A 21,216-nucleotide genomic window follows, 5' to 3' on the forward strand; every position below is an offset into this window, starting at 1 on the left:
GCGGCACCGCCGGCCCGGCGCCCGGGAAGGGGCTGGCTGCGCGCCGGAAGCGGCGGCTCCGCCATGGGGGGCCCGGAGGGGCGGCCCGGCTTCTGCCTGGGGCTGGGCCTGGCCCTGGCCTCCAGCGCCTTCATCGGCAGCAGCTTCATTCTCAAGAAGAAGGGGCTGCTCCGGCTGTGCCGCCGCGGCCGCGCCAGGGCAGGTAGCGCCGGGGGGCTCGGGCTACCGGGGTGCGGGGCGGGGCGGAGCGTCCCGGTGCCTCCGTGACAGCGGCCCCGCAGCGCCCTGCCGGCTCCGGGGCAGGCGCCCCGCGCCTCTCACCGCAGCTGCTGCCCCGGAGACGCGGTTCCCGGGCACTTGAGGCCCCGTCAGGCTCCTCAGCGCTGGGCCTGGGCCGGCTCCCTCCTGCCCGGGGGCCCTTTTTGGTTTGAAAGTTGGGTTTTGCCTCGGGGATGGGCAGACATCGCCTGTAGTCAGCCGAGACGTTTCTGTAACCGCTCACCGGGGCTTGAAGCCGCCGCCTTTCACACACGAGGGAACAATGGTTTGAAATCTTTGCTTTTAGGGTGGAAGAATCAGTGCTTGCCCGTGTCAGGGCCAGGCCAGTACGTGACAAGGCAGGCAGACCCAGGCAGCTTGCTCAGAGGGCACATCAGGCTGCTTCTGCTTTTCTTCTCCAAGGCAGTTCTGGCAGGATAATGAGTCTTTTTGTATAGTTTCATCTGAGGTCTCTTGTTATTCTTCCTCCCATACTTAGGGCAAGGAGGTCACGCATACCTGCGAGAATGGCTTTGGTGGGCAGGGCTGCTGTGCAGTAAGTACCCCCTCTGAAACTCCAGCAAGACACACTTGAGAGTGTCCTTGTTCTCAGTTTTTTACATGTTTTATTATTACGATCATTGTTTGCTTGGTTTTCGTCTCGGTGTCTGAGGATGTTGTTGATCTAATTGTAACGCTAAAATGTTCTTAAGTCTCATGCGTTACCGGGTTTCTCTGCTAAACAGGAGTTGAGGAACTGGTCTAATTGGGTTTGCTTAAGTGCTTCTGAAATGGCCTGCCCAGGTGACGTAGGCTCAGTGTTACAATTTCAGCAGCTCTGTTTTACACTTCTCAAAGTCAATTACCAATTGTACTTAATTTACCCTTAAAAAGCTGTTCCAGAAGAGCATGATTTAGAAATACAGAACAGGTCCAAACTCCTTTCAGCTTGGAGGACACGATGGAAATATTTTTCTGTGGTTACTGCTCAGCTGCCACATGTGACTAAGGATCACTATACATAACCATGAGCCTTCTCTTCCCAAGACAACCTGTACTGGGCTCCTGCTTGTTCTTTCTTGCTGGTGCTGTTCTTTCCTGCTTGCACCACATACCTCACAGGATGCTCAGGTGGAAACAGGCTTTCTGATGACTGCATTCAAACTTGTATTATGCCAAATTGCTCCTGCTTTGATGCTCACCTGACAAGAGTTTCTCTTGCAGTGGGAGTTGGAGAAGCAGCAAATTTTGCTGCCTATGCCTTTGCCCCTGCAACACTGGTAACTCCACTGGGTGCTCTAAGTGTCCTTGTTAGGTAAGAAGCCTCAGAAACACCCTTACCTCACCTGCCACCCCTGAGTGGTGACAGCAGTTGCTCTGCTTTCCTCTGTCTCTTCCCTCAGGTACTCCAACCTTTATCCTAATTGGTTTTGATTTTTTTATTATCTTTCAGTGCAATTCTGTCTTCCACCTTTCTGAATGAGCAGCTGAATGTTCATGGGAAGATTGGCTGCATCCTGAGTATCCTTGGCTCCACGGTGATGGTGATCCATGCTCCGCAGGAAGAAGAGGTTTCCAGCCTGGAGTCAATGGCAGAGAAGCTGAAAGACCCAGGTACTTAAATAACAGGGGTCCTGTCAACTTTTTAGGCTTGGAAATGAGAGTCGAAGGTAGAATACAACTTGGTTAGATTGGGAAGGACTGCACTAAAGGGTAATTGAGCTGTTCCTTGTTCTGCACACCACCAGTGGAGGAATCCTGTGTCCAGGATAGCTCATGGGTTGTCTTCTGTGGTGGGAAAAGGCTGGGGTCTCCATGCTCTAAATGTGAAAGGTTGGCGACAGTCCAACAGCATTTAATGCTTATCCTTCAATAATTTACACCTACTTAACTAGCTCAAAACAGAAGCCTCCCACCTCCACTAGTACTGGAGAGCCTGGCTGTGCCCCTACCCCTCCCAGCATGGGCAGCTCTGCCCCCTGATGGGCAGACGTGGGGGCAGTGCTGACCAGCACTGTACAGAGCTCCTGTGGTGTCTGCAACTTTGCTCAGGCTGGAGACCGGCTCTGCTTCCCAGCTCCTGTCCCTACAGGTGGAGGCTAGAAAGACAGACTCAATGGGGACAGTTACCTGCCCATCCTCCATCTCACCTTGCTGTTTAGTTACATCTGTCACTGGTGCTGTTTTCTGATAGAGCTCTTTAATTCTTCTCTCTCCAAGGATTCATTGTATTTGCTGTGTGTGTCCTGGTGAGCTCCCTTCTGCTTATCTTTGTGGCTGGACCCCGTTATGGACAGAGCAACGTCCTGGTTTATGTTCTGGTCTGCTCTGCCATCGGCTCCCTTTCTGTGTCCTGTGTCAAAGGCTTGGGGATTGCCCTGAAAGAGCTCTTCTCTGGGAAGCCAGTCCTGAAAGAACCACTGGGCTGGGTGCTCCTGGTGTGCCTGGTGATCTGCATCAGTGTCCAGATCAACTATTTGAACAAAGCCTTGGACATCTTCAACACATCGGTGGTCACACCCATTTACTACGTGCTGTTCACCACAGCAGTCATGACATGCTCTGCCATCCTCTTCAAGGAGTGGCAGCACATGGTGCTGGGCAACATCATCGGCACCATCAGTGGCTTCCTCACCATAGTGTCTGGCATCTTCCTCCTGCATGCCTTCAGGGATGTGCCCTTCACCCCCGACCTCCTGCCCCTCTTCCTGCAGCAAGGCAGGGCAGACCTGCACGCCTTGTGGAGGAGCACAGACAGACATCAGTCATGTCAGCACCAGCCTCTTCTGCCCTCGGAGGACAAAGGCTGTCAGAGCCCAGAGGAGAAGGAAGGTGAAAGTGTGTGAGGAAGCCTCTGAACTACCAGTTTTTTGCTCCCAATGCTGAGCAGGTCCATGGCAAGGTTGAACACGCTGCCTCAGCTGCTGCTAGCTTCTGCTGCACTAGCAGGAGCTGACACTTCCTGCTTTCCTGCCCCAGACATGAGATGGGTGACCTGCCATTGCCAGGAGGCTGACAGGGACAGCAGCTTCCTGCAGCTACATACAGGAGCCCTGAGAACTGCCCAGTTCTGGGATCTGGTGCCTCTTTACTGTTCTTCTTCATAAAGAATTCATCTGTCTATCTGGGCCCCTCTGCTGCACAGAGGCCTGCAATACTAACACAGTGTTAACCGTTATTGAATGCAAAGACCATGCATTTGGGGAGTCCTCACAGCTTCTTTTTTTTCAATATACTCGGAGATCAGCAGTTACAAAATAATCTAACATGGTGCTAAGATTCCAGGGAGACGATGGATGTCTGGTTTCAAAGATGACATACCCAGAATATAAAACATTTCCTGTCAAGTACTTTTTTTGCTCACTCTGCTAGAATTTATTTACAGATTCACATCCAAGGACAGAATACAGCCAAAACTGGAAAATTTCAGTGGTGCTGCCACCTGCTACTGTGGCTCTTAGGGAGGGACTAACCTCTTCACATGTCTGCTGTGCAGGCTGATGAAGTACCTGCTTTACTGTGTTCTATTAAAAACTGATCTGTTCAGTTACCAAGTGGCTAGTGATGTATTTGTTCTGAGAACTGGGCCAGGGCTGCAAGCCCTGAAGGATTACAGGGGTAGGAGGAACTGTATGGATGCTTGAGAGAAACTCTATAGGGACAGGAAAGGGAATCACTGTGGGAAGAGGAGTGACCTAAGAAACCTTAGCTATTGAGGCAAGTTTCTGAAAGATACCTAGACAGCTGTGTTCTCACTTACATGGGTTTATATCTGCATAGTTCTGTTTAACACACCCTGAATTCCTTCCCAGGAAGGCTGCTGGCTACAAGCCATGGGTGTTAGGCACTCACACCCCCTGGGTGTTAGGCACTCAAACCCCCTGGCAAAGCAGTTCTGCACAGATCCATGTGCCAGGTTCCTGTGTAGAGCTCCAAGCCATGGTCCGTGGGTCTCTCCAGGCTTCCCAGTCATGCTGTATGTAAACACTGCTGAAATGCTATGCTGCCTTTTTAGAGGGTGGATCAGTGGTTTGTTGTTTTTCCAGTTAGATCCTGTGTCCTGGGTGCAGAGGTCCAGAAGACACAGCCATAGGGTCTCTCTTAAAGGTGCACGAGGTTATAAAGTACCTGGTTATTAATTTCCTGCATTTAGTGTCTCTAACTAAACTTCTTTAGAGGACAGCAGAAGCTGTCAACCCTCTGGGGAAAGAGAAGGAAAGGCCACAGCCTCTCCTAGAAACAAGTTTGCCTCATGAGACCAAATTAATTGATAAATTAGAATTCACAGCACATAAGACAATTGTGCTTCCCTTGCTACTAATTTTGCAATAAACAGGAACAGTGGGAAGGAACGGGAGTGACAAGAAGGCCAGATTTTCAGTTCTCATTAGTCATCTACCTGAACAAAGGAGAATTTCATGTTAAAAATTGACTCAGTTAATATTTATTACATTGACCAGGGGAGAGCAGTTAATGGAGCACGTCAGTGCTGACAGAGATGTGCTGCAATCTGAAAATGTGTCACTTGGCCACAGAAATGATTTACCTATGGAAGCCTGAAAAGTGTTTTCCAGCAGTGACACTGCCCGGGGTGATCACTGTGCCCAAGAAGCTCTTCTTGCTGAGGACACCTCTACCAGCCTGCACAGTGATGGCACCTGCAGGGCTTCTTAGCATCCACCCTGGAGGGTTCATCCTCTGGTGCAGCACGGTTTAAGGCAGCAGTTGCAGGCTGAACTCACCCAGAGCCGAGATTCCCATCAGCACAGGGAGCATCCCCTGCTGTGAGTGTCACCACCCCTCCGTTCAGCTGAGCAGGGGTGTTCCAAACACATCTGTGTAGCCTCCCCAGCCCTGGAGTCCCAGCACAAAGACAGCTGCTGGCCTGCAGGGCCAGGAGCAGCACCTCACACCCAGGAGGAACGGCTGTGCCTCTGCTGGGGACTCTCATCTGGCTGCAACTTCCCCAAGACTGGCATTTAATTAAATCCTAAACCCCAGAGCTGATGACCCTGGCTCGTTCGGGCAGCAGAGTGGCCAGGAGCCGGCACGGCGGAGGGTCCAGCCTGGAGGGGGCTGGGCCGGCGTCCCCCCAGGGCGCGGGTCCCGCTCAGTCAGACAGGCTCTCCGAGAAGGCCGACTTGGATTTCTGCGTCTGCTCCAGCCGGTTCAGGATGAACTGGCTGGTGTCAATGAAGCGCTCCACGCAGTTCACGAAGCAGGTCTCGGCCCGGCTGTCCAGCTTCGGCCCCGGCTTGTCCATGCACTTCTCCTGCACACAGCGGGGAACCGGTTGGTCCCGGGGGCACCGCGGCCCGACCCACCCCCAGCAGGGCCGCGCCTCCCGGGCTTCTCCAGCCCTCGGGCACACCGGCGTCACCCCCCTCGGGAACATCATCCTCCGGGGCGGACCAAGCCCCTCCCCGCCCGGGGCTCTTCCCGCCCCGTCCCCCCGCTCCAGCTCACCGGGGCTGCGGCTGCTCCGGCGGAGGATCCATTTTGTCCCCCGTCCTCCCCACCCCCTCTCGGGGGCCAAGGGTCAGCGCGGCTTCCCAGCCCGCCCGCCGCACCACCGCCACTCGCCCTCCCTCCCTCCCCCGCCCCGCTGCTCCCGCCGCTCCGGTCACCGGAGCCCGCTGCCCCGCCCGCGGGCCGCCCGTACCCAGCACAGCTCGGTCATCTGGTGCACCAGCTGCTGGAACCGCTGCTTCTGCGTCTCCACCTCGATGAAACGCTGGAGCTGGGGGTCGGCGCCGCCCAGCCCGGCGGCGGACGGCGCTTCCATCCCCGCGCCGGGACCACCGGCGGCACCGGCACCGCCACGCCGCGACCTTCACGTGCCGCCACCGCGCCTGTGCCCGCCCCGCCCCGCGCCTGCGCGCTCCCGCCCCGCGCATGCTCGCCCCCCCCCCCCGCACAGCGCCCCCCGCCGGTCGGCGCGGAGCGGCACCGCCGCGGCAGCCCGGGACGTTCGGCGTTCGCTGCCCTTTATTGTGCCCGGCCCCGCGGGGCTGCCGGCACCGGGGCCACCGCGGGCCCCGCCTCTGTCCGTGGCTGTCACGGCCCTGCCGCTGATGGGTGGTGGGCGTGAGGGTCCCTGCGGCTCCAGCTTGCCGGGGGTCGGGGGGCCGCGCCGTGTCCGCCACAGCGGTGCTGCGGTCCCGTCCGGTGCGCAGGTCCCGTCCGGTGCGCAGGTCCGTCCCGGCGGGCGGGCGGGCAGGCAGCACCAGCCCCGTCGAACCAGCCCCGTCGAACCAGCCGCCAGCGCCAGGCAGGGTGAGCGGGCCGGGCGGGCCCAGCGCGGGGTCAGGGCTCGTCATCCGTGATGTCCAGGATGCTGCCCAGCAGCGCGGTGAAGCTGGGGCGCTCCTCAGCCTTCTGCCGGGGCAGCGGGGAGCCCTGCTGGAGCCGGGGGCTGCCCCGCCGCCCTGCCCGGCCCCAGCGAGCCGCAGCGCCCCGGCGGGTCCCCGCGGGGCAGCGGCTGGGGAGCACCCAGGGGGGAGAAACACTCACCTCATGCCAGCAGCTGTACATGATGGCGTAGACCCGCTCCGAGGCCTGCTGTGGGCGGTAGAGCCGCAGGCCCTGGATGACGTGCTCCGTTGTCTCACTGTTATTAAACCGCTCGTAAGGCATTTTTCCCAGAGAGTAAACTTCCCACATCAGAACGCCTGTTACAGGGAACGGCAGGGACAGTCAGTTTGCAGAGGAGCTCGCTGTCGTCAGGGCACCCTCTCCTCCTGATCTCGAGTGTCATGCTCTTACCAAAAGCCCAGACATCAGACTTGCTGCTGAACTTGCTGTACAGAAGCACTTCAGGGGGAGACCACCTCACTGGGAACTTGGAGCCCAAAGAGCTCGTATACTCATCATCTAGAACGTACCTGCAGCAGACAAATAGATCAGGGTGCCAGGTTTGGATTTCACGTTTCACTCTCCTAAGCCCAAAAGGAACTGACAACTCTCAGAGTGACCAGAGCTTGCACTCCACATGGGTTTCAACAGGCAGAAATGTCCCTTTGCAAACAAGTGTATGTTAACCAAGGCTGGGGAAGGGACAGGCTGACACAGAAGCACAGCAAAAAGGGGATGTGGAGAGAAAGCTGCAGCCAGGAGACTAGAGGCAAAGAAGGATCAAAGAGGGGGAAAGGGGACAGGGGAAGTAAGAAAGGGATGGTGGAAAGCAGAGGGGCAGAAGGTTGAACCGTATACATGAAGTGGACAGACAGGAAATCCAGAGGAAAAACAGAGCTGGATGGATGGTGGGGAGCAAGACTAAACTACAGAAAAGACTGATGAAAGAAATGGGGGATTGAGACAGGAAGGTGACACAGATGTATCTACCAGACCTGGAAAGGCCAAAATCTGATACTTTGACTATTCCTTGTTCATTCACCAAGCAGTTGCGAGCAGCCTGTGGATGAAGAGATGAAGACAGTCATTCCTACCTGCTTCTACCTCTCCCACCTCCCTCTACCATCTGGAACTTCATCTTGCCCCTGCCCACTTAACACTTTGCCTCACTTTGTCCTGCAGGTTCACCAGGATTGGGGCAAACTACAAAGCTGTCAGAAAAGACAGCAAGAAAGGCCTCTAGGCCTCTGTTTATCTATGGAGGGGTTTATCTGGTGGGATTTTGCCTGGACAAAGCAGCAGCAGGAGGGGATCAGGCAGGGCACCTAGCAGGACTGCAAGCTGGCAATGCCAGCCCAAGACCTGACAAACTGCAGGCTCAAGAGGTCCCTTTTCACTGATGAGCCACTGGTGCTGCCTGTGCTGCCAAACACGAACCCTGCCCTAGCCACAAGTGCATTTCTCATCCCCTGGAAAGCCACCTAGTCCTGCCCTTTCTGAAATCTCTGCCAACTCACTGCAGAACAGTGACTTTAGAGCATCCTGCCCATACTCAGGTGGGCAGGGAAGCCTAGAGGGATGTTCTGCAGAGAACACTGCAGAGCTGCCTCTCCTCATGTTGATGAACTAGCTGGACCCTGTCTAGGACATGCCATGGCTGTCACTGAGCCGGAGATGTGTCCTTCAGCCACAGCCCTACCAGGTCTCTGTGCAGGAACTGCTTGGATTCCAGGTATTCCATAGCTTCACAAACATCCTTGCACATCTCCAGCAGCTCAGCAGGCTGGAACCGCCGCCGAGGTTCCCTCAGGAAGTTCAGGAGGCAGCCATTGGCCATGTACTCAGTGATGATGAAGATGGGACGCTGCTTGGTGCAGACCCCATAGAGCTGCACCAGCTTCTCATGAGACAGGTTCCTGCGTTGGGGACAAGGAGAGAAATTCTGAGCATCTGGAAGGCCAAGCAGCAAAAGAAGCATCCGCGACTAAAGAGTGTTTGGGAAGAGAAGGTGCTTCTGGCCCAGCCAATGGTGGAAAAGCTCACCAGGGAATCAGCACAAAGGCAGAAGGTTCTCAGATGCATTCTGCAGTGTGAAGCTGCCTGGGACTGTCCCTCCACATGCCCCAGGAGTGCAGCCATTCTGGCAAGGCACATCCAGCACTGACCTGCAGGCTGCTCACCACTTACATCATGACTTTGGCTTCATCGATAAACTCATCCTCTGACATGGAGCCCTCCCTGATCATCTTGATGGCCACGTTGTACTGGCCTCTCCATTTCCCATACTTCACCACGCCAAACTGCCCCGTCCCCAGTTCCTTCAGGAAGGTTAGATCCTTTGGGTCAATCTCCCACGACCCTAGGACAGAGAGGGTGAGAAAATGTGGGTGCAGGTGACATCCCTGCAGGGTGCTCCCAGTCATCTGACCCAGCGAGCCCAAGAAGAGCTCATGAGCATGTGCTGCCTGAAAAATCATCCCAAAAAGTCCATGAAATCTGAGACCTGCTCCTCCAGGGAATGGGGAGCAAAGTAGCACCAGAGGGCCACTGAGTGTTGGGAAGTGATTCCTGGAAAGGCTGTGAGCCCTCCTGTCATGGGACAGGCAGGATCCCAGCCCCAGAAATTTATTGCCAGTAAAGACAGACCCTGCAACCCGGGAACTGTGAGGTAGCCCAGGCCAGCTTACCATAGCCAAGGCCAGCTGTGGAGGGAGCACTTTTCTTGTGTTGAGACACAGGGTACTTCAGTCTGGATATAAGCCCTGAAACACAAAAAGGTAGATCCTCACACCACACTTACCTGCCACATTCCAGCAGGGAACAAGCAGCCTCCTGCCTTCAGTGCAGGAAGGTGGGGATACTGTCATGTCAGTAAAAACACTGCTGGCCTCACTCTGTCCCCCAGACACTGACCAGCAGAGTTGTGCTGATGGTAGGTGATGAGCTCTGGGATGGTGTTGAAGAGGTGCTTTTCTGCCAGGTAATACTGGTTCTGGGGGGTGCAGCACACAACGTAGTGGCGGATGGTGCCTTGGGTGTCTCTGGAGAGACAACAGTGGGGTCAGCAGCATGGGGAAGACAGGCAGAGGGCCTGAGGGGCCCTCTGAGGTAGGAACAAGCTGGTTTTCAATCCACTTACACAGAGGACTTAGCATAGACAGAGACAGTGTATTTTCCTGTCTTGCTGGTGGAGTCCCGGACAATGAAACCCCCTTCTTTGCCCTAGAACAGAGAGAAGAGACAACAAGGTGGCTGTGGGGAGACATGACTCTAGCAGGCAAGACCTAAGGTGAGTGAAGATTAAAGCATGGCTGGAGAGGGTGGAAAAAGTCAGAGGAGTCCTAGATCCAGTCCATGTCTGGGGGCAGCACCTCCTGAAGTGCCTGCCAGGAGGTCATGCTGGGATAGAAATGAATCCTGGGGCTATTAGGGCAACATTCCCTTCCCAGTGCAAGCCAAGGTTGGGTCCCAGGCTGGACACAATGTGACAGCAGCCCATGGAGAGCTGGTGTGAGAAAGGACACAGCCTCCGGAGCCAACACTTACCTCCTGTTTCAGCAGTTGCTCTGCTTGGCTCCGAGTGATATTCTTCGAGTACCACCTGGAACAGGGACACAGCCATCAGGGAGATGACCACAGCCACAGCTGTCCCCAGCTTTGTCTGACCCTGGCCCAGCCAGGACAGGTGGTGCAGGGAGCAGGGCAGGGATGGCTGTCACAGGGCCAGAGAGTCTCAAAGAGTGTGTAGGAGGGAGAGTGACCCAGTCAGGCTGGGCTCACAGGCTTATAGGGTAACAGAACAGAATGTAAGAAGTCTCTGATCAAGTGCAACTTGCCACGTCCCTGTGCCTTCTCTTACTCACTCAAAGATCTCCAGGGAATTGCTGGTTTCAGTGACATAGTTGCTGGGGATGTATCCTTCCCGCCTGCAGGAGGAAACGGGCTGGTCATACACTGATGGAGGAGGCTAAGGGGAAAGCAGATTTCTGTCCCAGAAGGCTCAAAACAGGCTTAAAAACCTTGGTGCCAACTCATTTGAGTTCATGCCTGGGGAGGGCTGACACCACAGCCTGCTTCAGTCTCCCTCACCCTCCTCATGTGCTATCCCAGATGGGCAGCCTGTCCTGGCTTCTGGGATGCTGAAGGGGTGTGTTTGCACACCAGTACCTTAGCACTGGCAGAGGGCACTGTGGTGAGGTGAGTGCCATGGGCAGTGGGAGCTCTTACCCATTCTTGTCACGGGCTTTCCACCAGGGCAGGTGGCTTTCCTCCAGGATGAAGTACTCCTCACCCTTCTGCAGCTGCAGGTCCTGTGCGTTCATTGGCAGGTAGTCGTAGAGGGCCACCACCTTCTTCATCTCACTTGCTGTGCTGGGGGCTGGTTCAGGGGGCAGGGGCTTCATCACCATCTTCCCCAGAATGAGGGAGAACATGGGACATGGTGAGGCTGACAGACATACTGTTTTCCAGGTGAGACCCTCCCCAGACCTGGCATGGCAGTGGGTTCAGGCCAGGTCAGCACAGTGTTTGTCTCAGCTCTCACGTGTATCTCCACCAGGAGACCAATCTCCCCCCAGTGCTTTTAATTGCCACATTTCCTTCTCGAAGACTTGTCCTGACTAAATATAGGTGTTTTCTCTCTACCTTTTGCCTTAACTCATTACTCCTCCAACCCTGTATCAGGGCTACTCTATCCCCCCAGCTCCCCTTGGGGAAACCAGGGGTGAGATCATTTGACTCTCCTCCAGGCCTTTGGGCTCCATCCCCTGGTTCAACCTCCTCCTCCCTTACGGCACCATCTTGACACCCCTCTCCAGAGCAGAGCCCTAGCCTGTACATCTCTCAGCAATGCCCTGTTAGTCATTGAATGTGTTGGCTTTTACCAGGTAGAACCTTTCCTTATGCACCTTGGAGCAAACCCACATGCTGAGGCTGGTCCCTACCTGATCCTCCTCAGGAGTGGGGGGAAGAGGCTTCTTTGTCTTGCGATGCGACCGCCCAGCTTTTAAACCTTCAGAATGGAAGAGTGACTGAGGTTAGCAGAGCTCCCTGGCATGGTGCTGGGGTGATCCCCAGGGGCTGGGGCAAGGGGAGGGTGCCAGGTGTCTTACTGCCATTCCTGCTCTCGAGGATCTGGCAGCCCATGGCGTTCTTGGCTGTCTGAGAGCAGCACAGGTACTGGCCATCGATCCAGAAGCAGGGGTGATACTTCTGTACCAGGTCGCTGTTGTACCGGATCACTGTGGCAGAGGAGGGGAGACATGTGTGACCCAGGGCTGTGTCCCCAGCCCGCTGTGGAGAATTCTCTGCTCCCTGAGGGCAGATGATTAAATCATTTCACCCTCTGCTGTGCTACTGATACAGTCACATGAGGGCCTGCTGCTCGGGTTTCCCTCAGCTCATCACTTGTGTTGCTGCTGCAGCCGTGCAAACCCTGTGCCACAAAACCCTCAGCTCAAGGAGGGCCAGGCCTTTCCTCTCAGATTTGATCAAAGCTCTTCAGCAGCTCTGTGAAGGGACACGAGCATGCATGGAGAGACAGGTCCTGCTGTGACCAACCCCCCTGCCAGCTGAAACAAACAATCTCTGGGGCTGCTGAGGTCTACAGTTTGCAGCTCTTTTGAACCCTTTTTTTCAGAAGTGGGGAGGGAGACCAGTGCTGTGCCAGGGCTCAGAGACTTCCCTTGCTGGGAGACTGCTCCCTTGCCAGGCAGGTGCTGACCAGCTTCTTCATACACCTCCCCAAGCTAGAGGGACAACTGGAAGTGCCCCAACATCACCACAACACACTGCTGGCTCACAGCAGCTCTGCAGGCGAGAGAGAGCCCCTTCTCTGGTGGAGCAAGATAAGGGCATCCTGGCAGCAAAAGGACAGCGTTTTGTCTCCCCCTTTCCCTGTGGATTTTACGCTGGCTTCAGCTATCACAGCAGCTCCCCTCCCAAAGCAGGGAAGTGGGCTGGCTGCCTGCTGGAGCAGAGCAGCAGGGCTTTCATGAAATAACTGACTTCTTCATTATCAGCCTGCTCTGCTTCCGCCTCACTTGGGCAAACTTCCCTGTGTCAATTTGAGCAGCTAATCTCGCCTCAACAGCACAAAGCCACAGAAAGATACACATGCACCAAGGGACATAAACAGGCAGCTCCAGCAGATTTCATCTGGCTGCAAGCACCCCAGCCTCTCTGCACAGTGCTCCTGCAACACGTGCTCTGCTGTTTGGCCACATCTGCTGTTCCCTCTTGCCCTCAGTAACTCTTGAACCTGCTTGAGCTAATTTGAACCAGCGTCATGAGAGGGCAAGGAGCTTCAGCCAAGGTGGTAGTGGTGCTGCAGAAGTCACAGGGGTCAAGAGGTGAATGTCCACCTCCCCCAGGCAGGAGTGGCTGGTGTCAACTCAGGGATGTTAGGCAGCATGCGTGTGGGGGCACAGCACTTGCCACAGAAGAAGGTTCTGATCAGCTCTTCTGTAGACACGGGATAACGTAACCACGAGACAGCCCCCGGAAGCCTGAGGCTCTGGGCCACGCTGCACGCACAGCTGATGGCTGGTGTTTGCTTTCCAAGGGAGCCACAGAGCCCCCAGACTCACCACTCTTCAGCTGATGGATCCAGCGTTTGCGCAGCTCCTCCGTCGGGGAGAAGACGTAGAGGGGCCCTTCGTCATACACCACCTGCAGGGCCACACAGCTCCGTGTCCTGCCTGGGGGTCTCCCAGGGAGGGTGGGGGCAGGGGCTTGTGGCCACCCCAAGCAGCGGGTGCAGAGCACAAGCTGTGCTGGCCCTGCATGGTGCTCACAGGACCGTGACAGAGAGGTTATAAATAAGCCCCCTCCCCCAAGACTTTCCACTTCCCCCTCTGACTTTCAGGGTATCGGGGGCAGCACTGGGTGCCAGCAGGGACAGGCAGCTGGGTTGGGGGCTGAGCAGGCAGCCGTCAGACAGCATCCCTCCAGCATCAGCCAGGGGACTGAAAGGGGCAGGACAGAGCTCAGAAGCAGGTTTCCATCTAAGCAGTCCCCTTAAATAGAGATGTCCAACTCCCTGGGGCTTGCAGAGGCTCACCTGCCTGCCCCACGCAGTGTGGACAGCAGCAGGGTGTCCCCACATGGCTGGGTGACACCTGGCACCAGGACAGCGATGCTGTGTTTGGCCCCAGGTCCCTCTAGGGTCCTCCCCCCAGCACCCTGCAGCCAGGCAGAGCAGACTGTCCAAGGGGGTGCGATGAGGACTCACCTGGAAGGGGTAGGGGAACCGTTCAATGATTGAGATCTGCTCCATATTGTTGCAGTCCTCTCCTTTCCTCTGTAAGAGAGACAGAGATGGATGTTGGTATCCTGCTGCTCGGCTGCTGACATGCCCCCTGGGACCCACAGCATTTGGCATCCCCCTGCTTCCCCTGTCCTGCATCAAGCCAGACTCCTGGTCTGGCAGGGGCTGTGGATGCAGAGCCCTCCATGCCAAGCAGGGCCACCCCCCATTCCTACCACCCCAGGGCAGGGAAACTGTCCCTACTTCCCCAACGAGGGGACAGGGAGATACAAGCAGGAACTCTGGGACTTTCCTCACCAGGACCTGCCGCTCAGGAGGAGGGTTGTGTTCAGGCACCACTGTCTCCACACAGGTGATCTTTTCTATGTCCACTGAGCCCTTCTTACTACCCCGGCGCTGTAAGAGATGGGCTTAGTTCAAGTGATTGCAAAGGTGGAGAGCTGGGGAAACTCCAGCCAGCCACCAGCCCTATCTAACCACTCTTTGGGCAGGCTACTGGGGCTGCAGACTCACCCCCCGCTCAAAGTCATACTCATAGTAGGACAGCTTGCTCTCTGTCAACAGGAACAGGCGCTTCTTGAAGTTGAGAGGAGATGTTTTCTTCTTTTGCTGCGAGCGCTTCAAGAAGATGCTCTCCAGGATGACACTGGCCATGTTAGCCCCCACAGCCTCCCCCGTGCTGCGGTCGATGCGTTGCTGTGGACAGGACAACACTGACACGGGGCTTGCTCAGCCAAAAACCTGCCCACTGGTGGATCTCACCCAGGTGCACTCTACCCTCTGCCTGAGAGGCAGTCACAGGGAGCTGGGATCCCCACAGAGGAGATGTGTGGGCAGTTCAATGTGACCTCTCCGGTCCCCTCTCCGACACCAGGCTGCAGACTAAGCCACCACCCAGCTGGCTTGGGCTCCCAGCAGATGCTGAAGGGGCCCGGGAGCACAGACGGACAGACAGCTGGAGAGGGAGAGAGCTGGGGAGGCGGGAAGTGTGGCGGGAGGAGCACAGAGACACCAGCAGGTTCCCCCCGCCCCTCCAACATGGTGTGTGTGTTTGCGTGGGCAGCTTCCTCCCCATGCCCCGGGGACACACAGCTCAGTGTGCAAGGAAAGGCTGCAGCAGGACAGGCCCTAAAAAGGTCTGGGTAGGTCCCAAAAGTGCCAGTGCTGTGCTGCCAGCAGCACAGAGCAGTCCTAAAGTCACCCTTGTATCCATGGAGCCTGCAGGAGTGCAGGGACAAAGCTCAAGCTCTGAGCTTGTGGGGGGCCAGGCTCAAAGGGCTGTCTCCATCCAGCAACCAGAGGGGGTAAATCCTCCCCCAGCCCTCTGCAGTGAAGCTCTCCTCTCCTTCTTGAGCCTTTCATGAGAGGGTCAGGGCAGGAAAGGGCTCAGATGAAGCCCCTGCGTCCCACTGCTGTCCTGCCTTCCGAGGGCTGGAAATCCACCCCAGCCCTCCATGCTGCAGCTGGGCACTGTGACACCCAGACAGTTCCAGCACCACAGAAAGCCACACAACTGGAGCTGGGGGCTTCTCCTCTGAGGGCTGCAAACAACACCTGATTTCAGCCTGGAGCTGCTGAGCTACCCGGACCCACTGCTGAACTGGGATCCCCTGAAGCCCTTCTCCATGTCTCCTGCCCCAATCACCTACGTACCCTCTGCTCCTCCTTCACCTCCACCTTGTTCTTTTTTCTCCTACAAACACAGCTTTGGAGGGCAAGCTGGGAGGAGCTGTTTTCCCCTCCTGCTGCCTGCAGCCCATCTCCTCCAGAGGAGGCTCAGAGGTGGGCCAGGGTCTGGGATTGAGTCCCCTGCTACCTGGCTGGGCAGCCTTTCTGCTTCCCCCAGGCAGGAGGGCAGGCATTGGCTCACTGGTGACAGGGACCAGGTGGGGATTAAGGATGCCAGGAGCTGGTCCCACCTGCTGTGCTCCATGTTGTTGCAATCCTCTCCTTTCCTCTGCAACAGAGGCAGAGACTCTCCAGGGCATGCTTCAGCCTGGGGGCAGGAGCAGGGGCAGCCCCCATCCACTGGTGGTGCCCAGACCCTGTCAGCACAGATCCTGCTGCTGCAATCCTGCCCCTGCCCCACTGCTGTGGCTATAGCCAGAGAGGCTGGGGATAAGCAGGGTTCCCCCACCCCAGGGTCCCCCCTTCCCTCCCCTTGTGGCCCTCATGGCTCTGGCCTTTCTGGCTTGTTTGGGTGGATTAAAAAAAAAACAAAACAACACCAAAAACTTAAAAAATAAGTAGTCCGACTCTTCCACTGGCTGATCCAGGACTGAAGAGGAAGAAACTGAGGTCCTTGCTGGGAACAGGGCAGGTTGTTGGTGTGGCCAGTGAGCCCACAGGGACTCCAGCATCCACCTGTAGCCCCGTGTCTATTTCCTCAGATCTAAAATGTGGCTGCTGGTTCTGTGTCCCGAAAGAAGGACGGCTCCCCTTGCCCCCCCCTCCCCAGCACAGACACAGGAGCTGAGCAGAGCAGCCCTGGGCTCCAGCCCATCTCAACTGCAGTGACGGTTCCCCAGAAGCTTTACCTTCTGTCCCAGTAGCTGGGTCACCACAAGCAGCTCCGGCCAGATGGGACACGTCCTCACCGTGTCTGCTGGGACAGATCTGTCAAGAGAGGAAACAGCGAGGAGGATCTCAGAGGGCTGTTCTGCCCCAGCATGGCACAGCCTCCCTCTCCCCACCGCTGCCACCTGCCCCGCTCTCTCCCTGCTTGTCCTCCTGGGTGGCGAGTGCCCCACGAGAGTCCCCCCTGCAGCCAGCCATGGCTGAGCACTGTGACAGCAGAGCTGCCGCGGGTGGGGGGAAGGATGTCCTCTGTGTGTGTGTGTGTGTGTGTCCCGCTAATGTGACTTCCTGCCCCTGTCACAGGACGGGGCTCTGACACCAGCACCTGCGGGGCTGCACACCCAGGGGGCCCGCGCCCCGCAGGCGGGCTGTGTGCCCTGCCCGCGCCCTGCCACCGCCGGCTGATGGCGGCTGGAATGCTCGGGGCAACCGGGAAGGGCAACAGGGTGTCTGGGAATGGCATACGCCACAGCCCCCGCGGTTCAGGTGCAGCCTGGAGGGTGACAAAAATAAAGGGCGGGAGGCTCAAAGGGGGGAAATTCCTGCATGGGAGAGACTCGGGAACAAACCCAGAGCTGCGCCCCAGCAGCACAGACCGGGACGAGCAAGGAGCGCTCAGAGGCACTACCAGCACCCCAGCTCCCTGCTCTGGAGCACCCCTATCCTGTGCTCTGCTGCAGCCCCAGAGCCCCTGGCACCCGCACACCCCTGCACCCTCCTGCTGCGGGGCAGCCGCGGGGTCCCTTAGCACCCCCAGCCCACCCCAGACACCCCAGCAGCGTGGCCCCCGGCAGCTGTTCCAGCCGCTCAGCGCTGCCCGGGCGGCAGGACGGGGCGGGCTCGGCAGCGCGTCCCTGGTCCCGGCCCCGCGGCCGCACCCCGCCAAGCAGCGGGGCCGCTGGCACGGCCGGGGAGCCGAGCAGAGGTGCGAGGCCACGAGCAGGCGGCCCGGGGGAGGCTCCCGGGACCCCGCCGGCCTCGTGCTCCCCGCCGCGCCGCCCCCCGGGCCGGGCCCCCCCGCACTCACCGAGCCCTCCCGCCGCCGCCCCGGCAGCCGGGGTCCCGCCGCGCCCGCCGCCCCGAGCAGCCCAGCCCTGGGGTCGGCTGCGGCAGCGGGGAGGCAGGGAGGAAGGACGGGGCCGGCCAACCCCACCCCACCCTTTCGGTTCCCCTTTTTTTTTTGGTTCGTGACTCAAAAGCAGCAGCTGCGTTTCCTCCCGGAGGCAGCCGGGACACCTCTGCGGGGCCACCGGGGCCTGCCCCTCGCGGAGGGGACGGGGAGCCTGGGCATGGCGCCGGGGGTACCGCCACCTCCCTGCTGGCAGCTCGCCCCGGCTCCCCGCACCCCCCGCTCCCGCACCCCCCGCACCCCCCGCCCGCTCCCGCAGCCCCGCCAGCCCGCTCTCCTCCCACCGCCAGGGGGCAGTGCCCGCCCGGCGCCTCCCTCTCCCGCCCTGCGCCCCTCCTCTCTCCGATCCCCGCTCCCATCTGCTTCCGGTTCCGGAGAACGCCTTCTCTTCGGGCCGCGGCGGGCAAGATGGTGAGTGCCGGCGGCGGCGGCCTCGGCTCCATCTGCTGCCATCCGCCCCCGCGGCGGCTCGCTCCGGCCGCCACAGACGCTGGCCGCTGCTCTGGGCGCTTGGCCGATGGTTAGACGGGGGCGGGGCGGCGAGGGAGAGGCCGTAGGCTCGGGATGGGGGCGCTGGGCCTGCCCGAGGGGAGAGGACGGGGCCCCGGGGCGCGGGGCGGCGTGTCTCCAGCTCCCCGCGCGGCTGCCTGCCGTGCTGACCGACTGCTCCCTGCCCTTCCAGGTGAACGTCCCGAAAACCCGTCGGACCTACTGCAAGAAGTGTGGCAAGCACCAGCCGCACAAAGTCACCCAGTACAAGAAGGGGAAGGAGTCCCTCTACGCCCAGGGTAGGGACCAGTGCGCACCGGGACACGGCCCGGGGGAACTTCCGTGGGGCCCGGGGTGGTCGTGGTGGTCAGCACTCCAGGGTGTTGGTTGTGGGTCGAGCTGTGGGAGAAGGAGGGGGGAGATTGCTTCTCATGGGTTGTGCAGATGCAGACTGAGGTCTTTTGCGGTTTGGTAGGTGCCAGTTGTGCTTGTTGGCAGGTCTTGAGCTATTCCCTGACCAGATCCATTCCCTCCTGTAGGAAAGAGACGCTATGACAGGAAGCAGAGTGGCTATGGGGGCCAGACAAAGCCCATCTTCCGTAAGAAGGTGAGTGCTGCTGCTCCTGGAAGGAGGACCTTTCTTTGCAGGGAAGCAAACCCTCGTGGGCTGATTTGTTAAAAGTGTTTGTGTGAAGGGCTCAGTTACACTTACAGAGCTGCTCAGCTCATTGCTGGAAAACCCTGGTGTTCTGCTGTAGATGGTCAGGAAGTCTTGCAGCAAGAAGAAAAAAGTGGGACAACAGTTTTTCAAGTTGACTTTCTGCCAGGAAGCAGGGATGCCTTGCAGAAAATGCTTCTGCAAGCAGGGTACACAGAGGAGCTGTCCTGCTCTCTCATTTTGGCACTCTCCACCTGTAACACTGCCAGCTGCAGTCCTGTTTCTTCCCAGTCAGCATTATATGGCCGAGGCTTTTAACTGGTGGTTGCAGCTCTGTCCAGCTTCTGCAGGGCCCTTGCAGCTTTGAACTCTCCCCTCTGTTGTATTTTGGTTTTAATGGCACTTGTCAGGAGCTGCAGGTCTACGATGGGTACATTGTGTTGCTGCTCCTGTCAGGGCAGGTCTGGCCCTTGTGCTGCTTTCAGGTGTTTCTTCTGCCCTGCTCTCTGCTGAACTTCCCCCCAGCAGTGACAGGCTGTTCTCAGAAGCTGCACAAGTGCCTGCTCTTGGTGTGTTGACTGGCTCAGGCTCCCTTCCAGCCCTGCCCCACTGGATGCTTTTGCCAGTCTCCTTTATGGAGAAGGTGCAGATCCACTACGCTCCTGACATGGTCCTTAAGGTGCCTTCCTGTTCCTGCCAGCTGTTGGCAGGCTTTTTCTTTACACTCAGAGAACAAGTTGCTGAACCCTCAGGAGTGCAGATAAGTTTTTCCTGAGAGGAGGAATTTGCTTGTGCACTTTTTGTTGATTGTGCTCCTCACCTCCCAGGCTAAGACCACAAAGAAGATTGTGTTGAGGCTGGAGTGTGTGGAGCCCAACTGCAGGTCCAAGAGGATGCTGGCAATTAAGAGGTGCAAGCACTTTGAACTGGGAGGAGACAAGAAGAGAAAGGTATGTTGGTACCATGAGTTCCCAAGGAAGGTTGGCAGCTTCCAGTGGTGGATAAACTCCTGCTTTCTCTTCCTTCTTACAGGGCCAGGTGATCCAGTTCTAAGCTCCATCCTGCTCATTGTTATGGACCACATTAAAATATTTGGAAGTGATCTGTTGCTTGGTTTTGTGTTCATGCAGAGCTGCTTAGAGAATGAACAGCAAGGCTTTTGGAAACACCCTGCTGATGGCTGGGAGCTCCTCCCTGTGTGTTCAGGAGTTGCTTTAGAATATACAGAGCCTGAGCTCTGATGGATTTTTGCACCAGTGGCTTCTCTAGGAGCCCTGTGCTGGTGCTCCAGCCTTACTTTTTGAGTTCCCATTGTCAAAGGCTGTCTTCAAATGGGCCTCTAAACTTCCACAGCTTGTTTCGTTTAAAACAGCTCAGGGATGCTGTGGTGAATTTGAATTGGTGGTGGTAGCTGAACCAGTGAGTAGGGAAAAAGCAAGCAGAGCTGCCCAAGAAGGGCTTTTTTCCTCCCCAAGGCCTTGCCCAGAGGAGAGGCAGGCAAGATTCCTTGCACCCAGCAGTGGTTTCAACACAGTAGGAACCAGAGAAATCCAAACTCCGCCCCCACCCCCAGCACCTGCTTTTGGCTGTAGGCCTCTTTTTACAAGCACAGTTTTACTGTCCTGACAGGCACTGCATGACCAAGGGCTGTGGAGCAGCTCGTGGGGTTGGTACCAGCAGCTCCATCTGCTGATCCACCTGCTCCATGAGGCCACGGTTCCCTGCTGCAACTCAGCTCTCCTGTCTGCTGTGTTCTGGTAGTTCAGAGACAGGAGGCACAGCTTCATGCCCAGGATTGTCCCAGCTGACTTCATTTCCAATCCCATGCTGCGTGGTGGAATGAAGGAAAAGCTTAAGTCTTTTAAGGGACATTTTAATCAAAGTGCTTAATAAAAGGACAAATCAAAGTAGCCAGATCGTGTAGTAGTCAGAAGATACTTGTGCATAATGGTTGCAGAAGTGATTAAATATCTCCTGTGTTACTCAGCCTAAACCCAGTGCTGTTAAATGTCTTCATGAGTGATCTGGATGATAGGACTAAGTGTATCTGAGTGGGCAAGTGGACACTTAAGAAGGCAGAGCCACCCTCCAGGAAGAGCTGGATGGGCTGGAGGGGTGAGCTAATGGGAACCACATGAAGTTCAAGAAAGATAAATGTGAGGTCTTGCACCAGTATGAGTGAAGAAGGTGCTGCTGTGGCAAGGAAAGCCAACAGGGTGGGCTGGGTTGCATAAAAAGGGCAGAGACTACTTACCTTCCCACTCCATTCAGCCCTCTTAGGCCACACCTGCAACAGTTTGGTTTTGGTCCCTTCCATGCAAAAAAAGATGTGGAGAGGGTCCAGAGAAAGGTCACAAAGATGATGAAGGGCCTGGGAAGCCTGACATAGAAGGAAAGGCTAAGAAAACTGGGTTTGTCAGGCCTTGAGAAAAGGCCTGGGGGAGACCTCATCACCACATTCCAGTGACTGAAGGGTGACTACAA

The 21,216-nt window shown here is 57.1% G+C and overlaps 4 protein-coding genes across 5 annotated transcripts; 2 read left to right on the top strand and 2 right to left on the bottom strand.

Moving 5' to 3' along the window:
• Positions 1–63: 63 nt before the first annotated feature.
• LOC127389855 (magnesium transporter NIPA2-like) lies at positions 64–3,808 on the top strand. Its single transcript, XM_051630769.1, has 5 exons — positions 64–202; positions 758–814; positions 1,483–1,573; positions 1,712–1,872; positions 2,479–3,808. Exons 1-5 carry the CDS (start codon positions 64–66, stop codon positions 3,102–3,104), a joined length of 1,074 nt encoding a protein of 357 aa, XP_051486729.1. The 3' UTR covers positions 3,105–3,808.
• Positions 3,809–4,686: 878 nt separating this feature from the next.
• Positions 4,687–6,124, bottom strand: TIMM8A (translocase of inner mitochondrial membrane 8A). The gene is made up of 2 exons (XM_051630775.1): positions 5,921–6,124; positions 4,687–5,530 (listed from the first exon to the last, which is right to left on the bottom strand). The coding sequence occupies exons 1-2, from the start codon at positions 6,041–6,043 to the stop codon at positions 5,369–5,371; spliced, it is 285 nt and encodes a 94-aa protein (XP_051486735.1). The 5' UTR covers positions 6,044–6,124; the 3' UTR covers positions 4,687–5,368.
• Positions 6,125–6,237: 113 nt separating this feature from the next.
• BTK (Bruton tyrosine kinase) lies at positions 6,238–18,424 on the bottom strand. 2 transcript variants are annotated; one of them, XM_051630767.1, is made up of 20 exons: positions 18,392–18,424; positions 16,417–16,495; positions 14,393–14,575; positions 14,177–14,275; positions 13,844–13,912; positions 13,200–13,281; positions 11,724–11,852; positions 11,556–11,623; positions 10,840–11,021; positions 10,476–10,538; positions 10,159–10,213; positions 9,752–9,834; positions 9,526–9,653; positions 9,300–9,374; positions 8,800–8,971; positions 8,312–8,528; positions 7,608–7,672; positions 7,024–7,142; positions 6,772–6,929; positions 6,238–6,636 (listed from the first exon to the last, which is right to left on the bottom strand). In XM_051630767.1, the coding sequence occupies exons 3-20, from the start codon at positions 14,531–14,533 to the stop codon at positions 6,565–6,567; spliced, it is 1,977 nt and encodes a 658-aa protein (XP_051486727.1). In that variant the 5' UTR covers positions 14,534–14,575; positions 16,417–16,495; positions 18,392–18,424; the 3' UTR covers positions 6,238–6,564. The 2 variants fall into 2 exon arrangements, with proteins under 2 accessions (XP_051486727.1, XP_051486726.1); XM_051630766.1 differs by lacking the exon at positions 18,392–18,424 and adding an exon at positions 17,484–17,598.
• RPL36A (ribosomal protein L36a) lies at positions 17,906–19,834 on the top strand. Its single transcript, XM_051630773.1, has 5 exons — positions 17,906–17,996; positions 18,268–18,373; positions 18,614–18,681; positions 19,560–19,682; positions 19,765–19,834. The coding sequence occupies exons 1-5, from the start codon at positions 17,994–17,996 to the stop codon at positions 19,783–19,785; spliced, it is 321 nt and encodes a 106-aa protein (XP_051486733.1). The 5' UTR covers positions 17,906–17,993; the 3' UTR covers positions 19,786–19,834.
• The last annotated feature ends 1,382 nt before the right edge of the window (positions 19,835–21,216 follow it).

This window comes from Apus apus, chromosome 12 (assembly GCF_020740795.1).
Source record: "Apus apus isolate bApuApu2 chromosome 12, bApuApu2.pri.cur, whole genome shotgun sequence".
Lineage (NCBI taxonomy): Eukaryota > Metazoa > Chordata > Aves > Apodiformes > Apodidae > Apus > Apus apus.